Here is a 15,586-nt window from a genome sequence, read left to right as displayed (position 1 = left end):
GATAAGTGTAAGATATTGCAGAAGAGGCGTTTAAGAGGGAATATGATAACTATGTTTAAATATTTGAAAAGAGGTCATATGGGTTCAAAATAAATGAAAACAGTTTCCACCTAAACATTGAGAAGAACTTCCTGGATGTGGTGGAGTCTCCTTCTCTGCGGGTTTTTAAGCAGAGGCTGGATGGCCACCTGTCAGGAGTGCTTTGATTGGATTTCCTGCATGCTAGAATAAGTTCGGACTGGATGGCCTTTGTGGTCTCCTGTAACTCTCTTTATGAAGTCTTGCTAGTGATACACAAAAAAGTCCCAATGAATCCTTGACCCCAACACACTATAATGAATAGATGCCAGGTTCCAATGAATTTGGATCCACTTGGGATTTTCCTTGACTCTGACTTCATTCTCTCTTTCCCCGATAGGTTCAGGGAACAAACCGAAATGAGGTCCGTGTGCGGATTGAAGGATGCGCTGGCTTACGTAGTCGCTGGCTTGGTTCTCAGCCCAGCCCTTATGCCATGTACCAGTTCTTTACCTTCCCAGATCACGACACGGTCATCATCCCTGCAAGCAACAACCCACACTTTGCAGACCTGCAAACCTTTGTAGTGCGCGTCACCCCTGAGATGCACCATTACTTGCTTGTGGAGAGCCTGTGGGTGTATGTATTTGATGATGAGGATGAGGAACCTGGAAACTACCTGGGCAAAGCTCAAGTCCCACTGCTGCCACTAGCCAATGGACGCAGTATCTCAGGTGAGAGACTGGTGCCTCTGCAATCTTTGTACCTGTTAATGTCTGAAGGGACCCCACTTTGACCAGAAGCTGGCCACTTTGAGTGCCTCTGGTGTCACTGTAAAGAGGTCCTCCATTGTGCATGTGGCAGAGCTCAGATCGCACTGTAGTAAGTAGCCGGTGGTTTGCTCTCCTCCGCACTCTCATGTCGTGGACTCCACTTTGTAGCCCAATTCCTAAGACGGGGTCTGCATCACATGTTGCCAGAGCAGTCTGTTCAGTGCCTTCCAGATCACCCAGACTTCTGTGTGCCCAGGAGGGAGTCTCTCATCTGGTATCAGCCACTGATTGAGATTCTGGGTTTTTGCCTGCCACTTTTGGACTCCTGCTTGCTGAGGTGTTCCTGTGAGTATCTCTATAAATCTTAGGAAGCTGTTTCTTGATTTAAGATGTTGGCAGGCTGACTGATATCCAATGGGCCAGAGATGTCCATGCCTTGGTCCATTCATTACTGGCTGCTACTTCCCAGCAGATGTCAGATGGTGTGATACCAGTGTAATTTCTCCAGTGACGTAGGGTGTAGGCATCCTGTGATGATGTGGCATGTCTCATTAAGGACCACGTCCACTGTTTTAACATGGTGAGGTGTGTTCCACACTTGGCGTGTGTATTCAGCAGCAGAGTAGCAAAGCGTAAGGGCAGATGTCTTCACTGTGTCTGGTTGTGATCCCCAGGTTGTGCCAGTCAGCTTTCGTGTGATATTATTTCTAGCACCCACATTTTGCATTATATCCAAGCAGTGCTTCTTGTAAGTCAGAACACAGTCCAAAGTAACTCCCAGGTATTTGGGTGTGCTGCAATGCTCCAGTGGGATTCCTTCCAAGGTAATCCTCAAAGCTTGAGATGTTCTTAAGGTGAAAAGCACATGTCTGTGTTTTAGATGGATTATGAATCAGCTAGTTTTCTTGTAATAGGCAGTAGGAGCAACTAAAGCTTTGAAGAGCTTCTTTTTGACTGTTTCAAAGCTCTCTGCTTGAGCGGTGATGGCACGATCGTCAGCATAGATGTAGCTCTCTGTCCCTTCTGGTAGTGGTGCAATGACAGGTTGCAAGTTCCCCCGGTGGCGCAGCGGGTTAAACCCCTGTGCCGGCAGGACTGAAGACCAACAGGTCGCAGGTTCCAATCCGGGGAGAGGCAGATGAGCTCCCTCTATCAGCTCCAGCTCCTCATGTGGGGACATGAGAGAAGCCTCCCACAAGGATAATAAAAACATCAAATCATCCGGGCATCCCCTGGGCAACGTCCTTGTAGACGGCCAATTCTCTCACACCAGAAGCAACTTGCAGTTTCTCAAGTTGCTCCTGACACGACAAAAAAAAAGGCTCCATTGAACCTAACAGATCATTCAGTTAGCAAGCATTCTTGTCTGGAGTTACTGAATTGGCTTGAACTGGACTGAGAAGTTGCTCTGAAACATGCAAATTAAAATGATGTATATAGAGACTCTGCGGACCTGAGCATTTGGGATCTCACTCTCTCTGAATTTCTTGAAGCTGTCTCCAATGAATGGAACAGTCAGCTCTCCACATTAGGAGTGCTGGACTCACACAAAAACACAAATAAACACCCCACTATTTGAACTTCGTTAAGAATCTCTAGGTCCTCCAGTGTGATATTATGGCTAACTTCCACTGGAATCACACCAGAGAACTATGTGTTTTTTCTCACCCGTCTTTGTCTTTTTCTCCTCCTCCAGGAGACTTTGTCCTTTTGGACCCGTCCGGCAAGCCCAATGGTTCCATCCGCCTGAGCCTGGAGTGGAGCCTTCTTTATGTGCCTCCTGAAGAGGTTGGTGTACTTGGACCCACAGATTCGAAGCCTATGGGGCAGCAGATTGAGAAGAAACAAGCCAGGCTGAGGAACCAGGTGATAAAAGCTTAGCTGAGGAATCCATCCTAGCTGCTGGACCCTACTGGGACATTTAGTTTCTTTGTTTTGGACAAGTCCCAGAGCGTCCTAGACTGCATTTACACCAGGCATGGGCAAACTTCGGCCATCCAGGTGTTTTGGACTTCAACTCTCACAATTCCTGGCAGCCAAATAGAGTCAACAAACTAGAACTCTCATGATTCCAACTCATTGAACCATGGTAGTTAATGCAGTGTCAAACCACATTAATTCTACAGAGCATTAGGGGAATTACTTCTTTTGGATTACAGTCTCTAGAATACTGGGTTTTCTCTAAGTATTGTGGTCCAAATAGTATTACTACTACTACTACTACTACTATTACTATATATGTTCAGAAACTCTGAAATATTGAGTCTGCTTTCTCCAATGTCCTTTTAGAAGCCAAGGGAAAGCAATGCCGGCCTTTTGCCTTCCAGTCGCCAGAGCAAGAAGCCACGTCTGAGCCTGCCTGAGGCTGAGAAACGGACCCTGAAACACACCAAGCTGGCCAATGGACACAAGGCCCCACAAGTCCAAGTGAGTCCAGTGGTGAAGCCCACAAGACCCGTGGCAAAGGAGCATGTGGAGGAAGATGCTCAGGAGGTACGAGATCGGCATTAACAACATTTTGCTAACAGGAAACATCTAAATTAATCTATCATTGATTGAGGTTCTGGGTTTGAGCCTGCCACTTTTGGACTCTCGCTTGCTGAGGTGTTCCAACCAGAAGCGACCGGTTTATTACTCTTATACCTTGTGAAAGGGGGGAAAGGATCTGAGTGCTGAGGTCATATATCACAGTCTATATTTTGTAACATTATGAACCTGTAGCTACATAACCCTGGGTGCATCTACGCTGTGGAATCAATGCAGTTCGATGTCACTTCAATTGCCATGTCTAAGTACTATGGAGTATTGGGAGTTGTAGTTTGGTGAGGCACCTTTCTGGCAGAGAAAGCTCAAGACCTTGTAAATCTGCAATTCCTCCAATTCCATGGCATCAAACCATGGCAGTTATAGTGGTGTCAGACATTATTAATTCTACTGTGTAGATCACGTTGCTCTGGGCCCTCCAGGTGTTTTGGACTCCAACTCTCACCATTCCTAACAACCTCAGGCCCCTTCCTTTTCCCTCTCAGCTACTTAAGCCTACTACAATGACATAGTAAAAGCTACAGTTCTATATAAGCAGGTATGCCTGTAGCTTAGTAGGCCTCTGTGTTAGTTTGCCTCAGTGGGAGAAAAGTCTCTGTCTGTGAGAAGGCCTCACAGTGTGAGGTAAGCCTCAGTATGAGAAGGCCTTGTGTGTGAAGCTCCAGCGTGAATTCTGGAGAATGGAGGCTGCTGTTTGGAGCTGGGACTAAGCTTAGAGTAAGATCTGGTGAGAAGGCTTAAGCGGCTGAGGGGGGAAAGGAAAGGGCCTGAGGCTGTTAGGAATGGTGGGAGTTGGAGTCCAAAACATCTGGAGGGCCCAAGTTTGACCATGCCTGGTGTAGATGCACCCAAAGAGAACCTACATGCCAGGGCATGTTAAAATAGATCAGTATATTTGCTGATCTGATCTGAAGAGGTAGGAAAGAGAATATTTGCTCGTGAAAATGTTTTGAACTTGTGTTTCACTAAAAAAAGAAGTCCAGCCAATGGCCAATGAGAGATTATTGTGAGAGCTAGGATCCAAAACATTGCTGCCTTTCCCCCATCATTTTTTTTATTCCTGACCAAACAGAGGTCTGTATCTGGACATGTGCTGCTAGAAGAGATAAAAGAAGGGGAGGAAATCCTGGCTGTGGAAGAAGCAGCTGCGGCGGAAAGTCAACGGGGATCAGATGCTGGATCAAGCATAGAGGCGGAAGCAGGTATGCCAAAGAAATCTGGTACTGGGTGTAATCAACAAGGAGTAGGACTGTAACTATATTGTAGAATTAATGCAATTTGACACTACTTTAACCGTCAAGGCCCAATGCATGGAATTCTGGGATCTGTAGTTTGTTGAGGCACTATTTTTATTTATTTATTGTGTCAGGAGCAAGCCAAAGAGTTGCATTGCATTTTTTATCAAACAAACAAAACACAAAGTTTGCAAGCTTGGTAGTTGATTAAATGTTCTTTGACCAGTAGCTGGCCACTTGAAGTGCCTCTGGTGTTACTATAAGAAGGTGCTCCATTGTGTATGTAGCAGTGCTCAGGTTGCATTGCAGCAGGTGGTCAGTGGTTTGCTCTTCTCCTCACTCGCATGTTGTGGATTCCACTTTGTGGCCCCATTTCTTGAGGTTGGCTCTGCATCTCATGGTGCCAGAGCGCAGTCTATTTAGCGCCTTCCAAGGCGCCCAGTCTTCTGTGTGCCCAGGGGGGAGTCTCTCATTTGGTATCAGCCATTGATTGAGGTTCTGGGTTTGAGCCTGCCACTTTTGGACTCTCGCTTGCTGAGGTGTTCCAGCGAGTGTCTCTGTAGATCTTAGAAACTATTTCTTGATTTAAGTCGTTGACGTGCTGGCTGATACCCAAACAGGGGATGAGCTGGAGATGTCACTGTCACAGTGTTGAGGCACTGACTCTCTTTGACATGGAAGGCTAAAGTCCTTGTTAAAATGCAGCTCCCAGGATTAATGCAGTTAAACTGCATTAATTACAGCGCTTATGTATACCTACTTGGGTGAGTGGGCTTACTAACAAAAGGCCCTCCTCATAAATGCACAGCAGAGTAACTTATCAGCAGCAGCAGCATGACCCAGCACCAGTAGCCAAAAATGATAAAAAGAATACCAAACGCATTGCCCAAACACGAATCAAGGGACATGAAAGGCACTGCAGACTACTTCAACCAGAGAAGTCAGCCATAGCAGAGCACCTGATAAACCAGCCTGGACACAGCTTATTATTTGAGAACACAGAAATGCTGGACCACACCAACAACCACCATGTCAGACTACACAGAGAAGCCATTGAAATCCACAAGCATGTGGACAATTTCAACAGAAAGGAAGAGACCATGAAAATGAACAAAATCTGGCTACCAGTATTAAAAAACTCTAAAATTACAACAGCAAAACAGCAGAGAGGAAACAACCAGGCACATCTTAACACCTCTCAACAAAAGATTTTCCCAGGCTCAGCCAGGCCTTCAAATGATAATGAAGGTGGTCAGTTGAAACATTCACACCTAGCTCCAGCAGAGAAGAGTTCTTTGCCCCACCCCAGTCATTCCACAGATATATAAACCCATTGTCGTAATTCCCACAGACCTCACTACCTCTGAGGATGCTTGCCATAGATGCAGGCGAACCGTCAGGAGAAAATGCCTCTAGAACATGGCCCTATAGCCCGAAAAAAACCACAAGAACCTAGTGATTCCAGCTATGAAAGCCTTCAACAATATGATAAAAAGAATGTTGTACACCAGAGCAGGAACACCTCTGACATTAAACACCACACCAGCTTGGTAAAATAAGCAAGCAGTTTATTGAAAAATATATGTAGGCAAAGCAGTAAAATGAGCAAAAACAGTACAGTTCCAAAACAAAGGATAGTCCATGAGCTTAAAGGACAATAAGATCCATTGGCACAAAAAACCATGAAACAAGGCAGCAATGAAAAATCCAATACACAAACTGAGAGCTTGGCACATGGTACATGAAACTAAGAATACTTGAAAGAAAGACTGTCATGAAATTCCAACGTTGACCCAACTGAGGCAACTCTTCCCATGAATCAATATAAATCAATATAAAGCTTTACCAGATCCAAAAACTGAAAGGAACGCACTTCTCTTGACTTTACCACCAGATAAAGTTTCTTATCTCTCTTTTCCTGTAAACCAGTGGTTCTCAGCCTGTGGGTCCCCAGATGTTTTGGCCTTCAACTCCCAGAAATCCTAACAGCTAGTAAACCGGCTGGGATTTCTGGGAGTTGTAGGCCAAAACACCTGGGGACTAACGGGTTGAGAACCACTGGTGTAAACAAACTGATCTTCTTTGCACCTGAGCACTGTCTCTGTTTACAAAAGCCTTGCTGTCTATCTACACTCTCATTAACTTGACTCTCATTAATTTCTGCACCTGACAAATCATCTTCAGACAGTTGCTCTGAGACAGACTGTGAAGGGCCTCTCCCAGGAATGTGACCTTGTGAATCTTCCTGAGATAGCTCGGGCCTCTTGTCTGAGCTTAACTCAGGTCCAGGCAAACCCTCATCTCCATTGTCAACAGATCCAGAGCCACCATCAGGAACATCATATCTATTCCCAGCATGAACATCAGACGGAATCACAGGCTGAACAGACTGACATACAACAAAGAACAAAAACACAGAGACCAATGTTATCTCTTCCATAGGAGGCTTTTCTTGATAGAAAAACAATATGGTTACACTATTTAAAAGGACAAGATTTCCACAACACAAATAAAGTTCAACCTTCACACTGGAGCTTCACACATGAGGCCTTCTCATACTGAGGCTTACCTCACACTGGGACCTTTCTCCCACTGAGGCAGACTAACACAGAAGCCTACTAAGCTACAGGCACACCTGGTTATCTAGAACTGCACCTTTTGCTGAGTCATTGCATCCATTTAATCCTTTCCGTGCTTGACTCACATTTTTGTAATTAAAAATGCCTAATTAATTTCTAATATTTCTGATACACCTTTAGACACAAGTGTATCCTATTCTCAATATGAAGAAACCATTTTTTAAAAATAAAAAACTGGATCATCAGCACAATGAAACCAAGACCCAGGAGTGAGCACAGTTTTAAGGACCTCTGTCTTCTCCATTCTTGCTTACAGCTTCGGAGGAAGCGGAGAGTGATGCTCCGACGACAGAGAGCGACGAAGTGGTGATGGCCTTATCAAGCCTACGAGAGCCTCTGCAACTTGTATGTACCACTTCTGCTGCTTTAACTACATACTCACTTGTGCACAAAATTGTGCCAAAATTACAATGTTTTGATACTCTGTTTTTCCCAGAAAAGATACAGCAGTCTCGCTTATCCGACCTTCGCTTATCCGACATTCCGTCTTACCCGACGCTCTTATTTGACGCCCTCCTTTTCCTCCAGCATTTCAATTAAAGGAGCCCAACTCTCTCTCCAATAAGTGAAATAGGCAAGACAAGGAAGAGGAGGAGGGAAGAAAAAGGGAAAAGAGGCAGGACCAGAAGTGGAATCATCCACCCTCCTTCCCTGTGATTTCCACGCTTCTCTTCCTCCGCATCCAGGCACTTCCTGCCTTGAGTCCCTGTTGTTAGTATTCTAGGTGTCGAGTACTGTGTCGGATAGGTAACAGTAGGAGACTCCACATTATCTGACATTTTCATTTATCCGATGCTCTACCAGCCCATTTATGTCAGATAAACAAGACTCTACTGTAGCTAGTTTTGCCCATTGTAGGGTAAGCTGATGCACTACGATCATTTCATGTCCGATGCATAGAATATAGGACATGAAACTCCAGAACCATAGAGTTGGAAGAGACCTCCAAGGGCTATCCAATCCAACCCACTGCCATGCACACAATCAAAGCACTCTTGACAGATGGCAATCCAACCTCTATTTAAAACCTCAATTGGAGAAGCCTACACTACCTTCCTAGGCAATATATTATGCTGCTGAACAGGCTTTATTGTCAGGAAGTTCTTTCTAATGTTAAAGTAGAATATCTTTTTCAGCGGTTTCAATCCATGACTCTGTGTCCTAGAATAGTATCACGCTAACGTCAGAAAATGGGTTCTACATTTGTAAATCTGTTTTCTAGTCAACAGGTCTTAATTAGAGAAAACATTTCAAAGGAGAAAATACTTGGAGACTTGCATTGCTCAATAATCCTTCTATCCTTCAGGAGCCTTCTGACAGAATTCGGCTGGAGATCATATCTCTGAGTCTTCTCCCGGAGAGTGAACCTGTTGCCGATGAGCACATCCAACAGCTGTATGTGGAATATCACTTTCCAGGGTTGCCGCTGGAGGAAACGGAGACCCCTTTCTCTTTGCGGAAGCCGGAGGGAGATCAGGAAATCTACTTCCATTTCAGCAAAGGTGACGAAGAGGCTTACATTAAGTGTCTTCGCTCCAGAGAGAAAATTGTCACGGATAGAAAGGCACATTCATTTACACCGAAAGCAATCATATCTCTCAGAAGGGCAAAGTCCCCAAAAATATGCCTTCCTTAAAGCAGTGTCCTCTGATCTGCTGGAACTACAGATTTATCTATCTATCTATCTATCTATCTATCTATCTATCTATCTATCTATCTATCTATCTATCCATCTATCTATCGTGTCAGGACAACCAGTCAAATTATATCACATTTCTAACAGAACAAAGCAAACAAACAAACAGACAAAATACAAAATTTGTGAGTTTGGTAGTTGATTAAATGTCCTTTGACCAGTATCTGGCCACTTGGAGTGCCTCTGTTGTTGCCGCAAGAAGGTCCTCCATTGTACATGAGGCAGGGCTCAGGTTGCATTGTAGTAGGTGGTCAGTGGTTTGCTCTTCTCTACACTCGCATGTCGAGGATTCCACTTTGTAGCCCCATTTCTGAAGGTTGGCTCTGCATCACGTGGTGCCAGAGCAGTCTGTTCAGCGCCTTCCAAGTCGCCCAGTCCTCTGTGTGCCCAGGGGGGAGTCTCTCATTTGGTATCAGCCATTGGTTGAGGTTCTGGGTTTGAGCCTGCCACTTTTGGACTCTCGCTTGCTGAGGTGTTCCAGCAAGTGTCTCTGTAGATCTTAGAAAACTATTTCTAGATTTAAGTCATTGACGTGCTGGCCGATACCCAAACAGGGGATGAGCTAGAGATGCCTCTGCCTTGGTTCTTTCACTATTGGCTGCTACTTCCCGGTGGATGTCAGGTGGTGCAATACCGGCTAAGCAGTGTAATTTCTCCAGTGGTGTAGGGTGCAGACACCCCGTGATAATGCGGCATGTCTCATTAAGAGCCACATCCACTGTTTTAGTGTGGTGAGATGTGTTCCACACTGGGCATGCATACTCAGCAGCAGGCATGTAGCCGGGGGGGGGGGGGGGGCTCGGGGGGCTTCAGCCCCCCCCCCCCCGAAATTCTCATGGTGGTTCGCGAAAAGGCCTTACTGGTGCATTATTTAAACTGTTATGTTTATTCATATCATGATCTGATCACCATACTCAATATATCCCATATGCATGAGGGTATTGGGGTAATGATACAAAAGGTTTGCTAGGCTAGACCCTCTTTCACTCAGACTCAGCCCCCCCCCCCGAAACTCAGCCCCCCCGAACCCCCCTGAAAAAAATTCAACCCCCCCCCCCCGAAACGAAATCCTGGCTACGGGCCTGCTCAGCAGCAGAGTAGCACAGCGCAAGGGCAGATGTCTTCACTGTATCTGGTTGTGATCCCCAGGTTGTGCCAGTCAGATTTTGTATGATAAATAAATAAATAAATACATATTTTTATTATTATTGTTTGAAACACAACAAGATGAGTCCACAGCAGACACTCTGCTGCCTGTTGAACTGGATCACACATCAGACACTTCCCAAGTGTCTAGGACTGTGTGATGTATCGGCGAATAATGCATGCAGATCCCAGTAAGGTGACTTTCTGCAGCTGGAAGGTGGCAATTTTGCCAGCGCCGATTGTGTTTAAGTGTAGGCCAAGGTCTTTAGGCGCTGCACCCAGTGTGCCGATCACCACTGGGACCACCTTGACTGGCTTGTGCCAGTCTTTGCAGTTCGATCTTTATTATTATTATTATTATTATTATTATTATTATTATTATTCTGACACAAAAACACAGTATGTCACAGCAAACGAGATCTATATGCTGGATTTCATATCACAAAACCACAAATCAAACACTTCCCAAGCGTCTAGGACTGTGTGATGTATTTTCGAATGATGTGCGCAGATCTAAGTCAGATGGTTTTTTGCAGTTGACAGATCATGATTTTGTCGGTGTTTATTGTTTCCAAATGCCGACTGAGATCTTTTGGCACGGCACCCAGTGCACCAATGACCACTGGGACCACCTGGACTGGTTTATGCCAGAGCCTTTGCAGTTCGATTTTGATAATGGCTGAGTTTTTCCTGTTGTTTTTCCTCAATGCGACTGTCACCTGGTATGGCGACATCAATAATCCAAACCTTCTTCTTTTCCACAATCGTGATGTCTGGTGTATTGTGTTCCAAAACTTTTCTCAGTTTAGATTCCAAAGTCCCACAGTATTTTTGCATGTTCATTTTCCACAACCTTTGCAGGTTTATGATCCCACCAGTTCTTTACAACTAGCAGGTGGTACTTGTGACATAAGTTCCAATGAATCATTTGGGCCACAGAGTTGTGCCTGTTTGTAGTCTGTCTGTGCAATTTTCTTGGAAGAGCTGAGGATATGATCCATGGTTTCCTCAGCTTCCTTGCACAGTCTGCATTTTGGGTCATCAGCTGATTTTTCAATCCTGGCCTTTATGTCATTTGTTCTGATGGCTTGCTCCTTATTAGTATTATTATGTTTATTATGCTTGTTTACAGGCCTGTAGCGAGGGGGTGGTTTTAGGGGTTCAACCCCCCTCCCCGAAATGTTTCAGATTTTTTTAAAAAACCTGGTTTACTCATGAATTTTAACTGGTTAACCCAATCCCCATGCTGCTAAGTCTATGAGATGCAAAAAATTAAGAGTCCCTCCAGAACTGCAAGCACTATCTCAAGCAAATATTGACAATTTATTCACACTGTCGTTACTTGCAGCAATAGCCGATGTAGCGAAACAACCAAGTTGGGTGTGTGTGTGTTGAATGCTCTCATTAAGGAGGCCAGACTTGGTGGAGGTGGTTGACAGGGGCGGAGCTGCAGGCTATTGAAAGCTGCTCTGCCCCATGCTGTGGTCTTTGCTTCAGAGTGAGCTAGGAGGCAGGTTTCAACCCCCCCCCCCTGAAATTTTCAACCCTCCCCAAAATTGTCAACCCCCCCCCCGAAATTGTCAACCCTCCCCGAAATTTTTTTCTGGCTACGGCCCTGCTTGTTTATATCCCACCTTCTCTTTCCATATGGACACTCAAAGCGACTCGCAATTAAAAGCATTACAATACAGTGTGTTGTCAAAGGCTTTCATGGCTGGAACAGACCTTACAACCCCATAGATGTGGGCGAAACACTGGCAACGCTATTGCTTTCATATAAATGCTGCCTGTACCTTTCCTCTGCAGTGATCAGACTGGACCCGAGCCCTGCAAGTCTCCAAAGGCAGCTGCTGTTCTCTATGCTGGAGGCAGAGGAACCTGAGTGTAACCAGTGAGTATCTGTCTACCTTTCTCTTGAAAATCTGGGGGACAAGAAATTGTCTTCATGTTTGTGTATTCATGGAATCTTCTGCTGTAATTCAGGCTGCAGTTTGTCGTGGTGAGTGAGCCATTGCCTGGAACTGGGGGAGACTGCGAGGAGGTGGGCTTCGCATACCTGGATTTGCGAGAGATCCTTCTCACTGGGTGCGACGTGCTGGAAAGAGAGCTTTGGGGTAAGCAACAGCGTTCCTTTTCCCACCTAGGACAAAAAGTACAATTAAATGGCTAATCAACATACCTTAGGATATGGCTGGAGAGTTTTGAGATAGGCTGTAATGCAATGGTGTCCCCTGAAAAATATTACCCCAACTTTTTACTAAAAATGCACCCCTAACAGGTATGTGAGTAATATTGCTATATTTATGCCCTCCCCCACCCAGTTTAGGAAGTAAATTGGAATTTAACTTCCTATTTATGTCCTCTGGAGACTCCGGTGATGCAGTGGGTTAAAGCAGGGCAGGATAGGGGAGCCCAAGCCATGACCCACAAACCCTAAGTATTGCTCTTCCTCTTGAAAGGATCACTGGGTTGTTGCCTTAGCAGAGCACAAGCTAAACATCTCAACAGTGTGATGCGGTGGCCAAGAATGCCAGTGCTATTCTGCTCTGCATCAATAGTATAGTGTTGGGATCACGGGAAATCATAGTCCTGTTCTATTCTGCTTTGGTCAAACCTCACCTGGAATATAGGGTCCAGTTCTGGGCAAAGCAATTCAAGGAGACGGACTATCTAGAATGTGTCCAGAGAAGGGCGACCAAAATGGTCAAAGGTTTGGAAACCAAGCCCTATAAGGGAAGTCCGAGGAAGTTTAATGTTTAGCTTGGAAAAGAGAAGGCTGAGATGAGGGGAAACAAGATCCATGTTTATTATTATTATTATTAATAATAATATTTTATTTTTATTCTGCTTTATCTTCCCAGAGGGATTCAGAGCAGATTACAGAACACATAGAATCATAGTTGGAAGAGACCTCGTGGGCCAGTCCAACCCCCTGCTATGAAGCAGGAAAATTGTATTCAAAGCACCCTTGACAGATGGCCATCCAGCCTCTGTTTAAAAGCCTCCAAAGAAAGAGCCTCCATCACACTCCGGGGCAGAGAGTTCCACTGCTGAACAGCTCTCACAGCCAAGAAGTTCAGATGGAATCTCCTTTCTTGTAGTTTGAAGCCATTGTTCCACGTCTTAGTCTCCAGGGCAGCAGATAAGGCAAACATTCAATGCCTTTTGACACGAACAACATACAATACACAGTTAAGGTAAAGGTCTTCCCTTATTTCTGTCTCCGGTGTCTGGAAGTGACACTCAACTTCCAGTCATGGGGAGGTGCTCTTGTTCCATTTTCCATGCCGAAGGAGCCTGCTGTCTATAGACATCTCTGATCTTTTTGCCAGCATGTCTGCATGTGGTGTCCTTTTACCAATAGGCAGTACCTATTGATCAATTTGCATTGCATGCTTTCGAACTGCTAGGTAGGCAGAAGCTAGGACTGACAGTCGGGAGCTCACCCCGACTCACGGCTTCGAACTGTTGACACTCTGGTCAGCAGCCTTTCCTGCAGGTAGTGGCTTTAACTGCTGTGCTACTGTGGTAAAATATTTGAAAGGATGTAACACTGAGGAGGGGGCAACCTTGTTTTCTGCTGCTCTGGAGACTAGGACATAATGGAGGAATGGATTCAAGCTGCATAAAAAGAAATTCCATCTAACATTGGGAACTTCCCGATGGTAAGAGCTGTTTGACAGTGGAACATGTTGCCTGGGAGTGAGTCTCTTTCTCAGAACAGCCATCTTTCAGGAGGCCTTTGATTATATTTTCCTGCAAGGCAGAGAGGGTTGGACTAGATGGCCCCTTGCCATCTTCGAGCTCTGATACTATGAAGTTGAAACATTCCCAGATCTTATAGGCTCATTCCTCCTTTTGCAACTCCAAAAAGCTCAGTCTTGAGATTATCTTATTAAAGAGTTTCATGACAGAAAAGCACCTTCTTTTTCCACCACCAATCTCTTCCAAATGAGAGGGTTTTTTTTAAGTAACAGGGGAAAAAGTAATTCATTAAAACTGTTGTCATTTCAGTGGTTAGTTCTTTAGATCCTGAGACGTACGTTGGGAAGCTGAAAGTGTCCATGGAAGCAGCTGCCGCCCTGCGTGCGGTCTATTGGGCCGGCAAAAGCAAGAAGACCGAGGAAAGATAACCTGACTGGGAGAAACAACAGAACTAACAGGATCCCGCAACTAAGCAACCGCTCTGATATAAAAGCAAAGATGAAGCCCAAGAGAAATAAATCTTTCCAAATACTTAAAAAAACATTTTTATTGATCATTTTTTTCCAAAGTCAAAAATACTGAGTGCTAATGGCTACAGGGGGAAAAAAGAGTTTGAGAAAGTGCCTCCCCCCTCCCTCCCTCGCCCATGCCTGGATCACTGACCCTTAAACCCACAGGAAACAAGGGGGGCAGAGGACAGGCAATGCGTTCAACCCCCACAAACCCTAAAACACTTGCTAATTGGAGACTAAACTGGGCAACTGAGAAAAGAGATAAATACAGACAGAGATTGACAATGTTTTTTTTTTTAAAAAAAAAATCAAAAATAGGGTTTGGGGAGGGGGGAGTAAGAATCTTTTTGTCTCAATTGCGTCTTCGCCTCACATCCTGGTATGGAAAATGCTAGGCCCTCCTCTCCAAACCATCCCATTGTGGGGCTTTCTCTCCCAACCATTTTTTTAATTCACAAAAAGTGGGACACAACCCACTTCTTTCCCTATCAGTAAATGACAACATGAAAGCAGCACACTGTCTGCTTCGCTAAAGTATATGCTCTTACTCTGAACTAATTCCCAGGCCAACCCACCGCTGCTTCGGCCCACATTTTGTCTAAAGACAATGAAAGTCAAGGAGGTTTTGAGGGCATTCAAGAGACAATATATACCCCACAGACGGGAGGACAAAGAAATGGGGGGAAAGGGGAAAGCAGAGAAGAGTTATCGCTGAGACCGGATTCCTGAACCTCACACCCCAATCCTCTCGGGCAGACTTTGTGTCCATAGCTAACACCACAGCATGGCCTGGAATATCTCTCACAGATCATTGGTCCATATCAAAGGTCAGGAACAATTCAAGGAATAGAAACAAAACAAAAATACTCCCCAGAGAAACGGAAAAAAAGAAGGGCAAAGGTGTGTTTGTGTGTGAGGGGAAGATGAAAGAGTTTGTGGGGAAGGCTGGCAGCAACCCTCCCGCCCATGCCCGAAACGTTGTTGGCGGCTGGATGGGGCCTCAAAAGCCCCGACCCCTGAAAAATTGGCAGATGGGAAAGGCTGGTGTTCGCCATCTACTTCCTCTTCTTCTTGGGGGGAGCCGAGCTTCGGCCAGGGCTGCGGCTGTGGGAACTCCGGTGATGCCCCGAGCTATGGGACGAGCCGCCCTTCCTCTTGCGGGAAATGGTGTGGCTCCTCTCCTCCTCTTCTTCGTACCGGCTCTCGCGGTCGGCTGCAGGGAAGGAAGCAAGGGGTCAGACACAATGGGGAACAAAATCCCTACTACAAGGGTTGAATGAAAAGTAATGCCTCTACCTTCATTACTTGGGTTTGGATG

At 45.3% G+C, this 15,586-nt stretch overlaps 2 protein-coding genes across 2 annotated transcripts in view; one reads left to right on the top strand and one right to left on the bottom strand.

Annotated features, from left to right (window-relative positions):
- Positions 1-14,563, top strand: part of RPGRIP1 (RPGR interacting protein 1) — a 44,629-nt gene extending 30,066 nt beyond the window's left edge. Inside the window, exons 18-26 of the mRNA XM_067469571.1 lie at positions 419-752; positions 2,488-2,657; positions 3,081-3,284; positions 4,408-4,537; positions 7,466-7,554; positions 8,516-8,711; positions 11,858-11,942; positions 12,035-12,165; positions 14,066-14,563. Of these exons, the coding sequence (XP_067325672.1) occupies positions 419-752; positions 2,488-2,657; positions 3,081-3,284; positions 4,408-4,537; positions 7,466-7,554; positions 8,516-8,711; positions 11,858-11,942; positions 12,035-12,165; positions 14,066-14,184 (1,458 nt within the window). The 3' untranslated portion in view covers positions 14,185-14,563. The remainder of the gene's footprint in view (positions 1-418; positions 753-2,487; positions 2,658-3,080; positions 3,285-4,407; positions 4,538-7,465; positions 7,555-8,515; positions 8,712-11,857; positions 11,943-12,034; positions 12,166-14,065) is intronic.
- The window catches only part of SUPT16H (SPT16 homolog, facilitates chromatin remodeling subunit), a 30,635-nt gene continuing 29,334 nt past the window's right edge, over positions 14,286-15,586 (bottom strand). Inside the window, exon 26 of the mRNA XM_060780074.2 lies at positions 14,286-15,481. Within this exon, the coding sequence (XP_060636057.2) occupies positions 15,324-15,481 (158 nt within the window). The 3' untranslated portion in view covers positions 14,286-15,323. The remainder of the gene's footprint in view (positions 15,482-15,586) is intronic.

The sequence above is a fragment of the Anolis sagrei genome, chromosome 6, assembly GCF_037176765.1.
Source record: "Anolis sagrei isolate rAnoSag1 chromosome 6, rAnoSag1.mat, whole genome shotgun sequence".
Classification (NCBI taxonomy): Eukaryota; Metazoa; Chordata; class Lepidosauria; order Squamata; family Dactyloidae; genus Anolis; species Anolis sagrei.
This window is presented reverse-complemented; position numbering and strand designations above follow the sequence as displayed.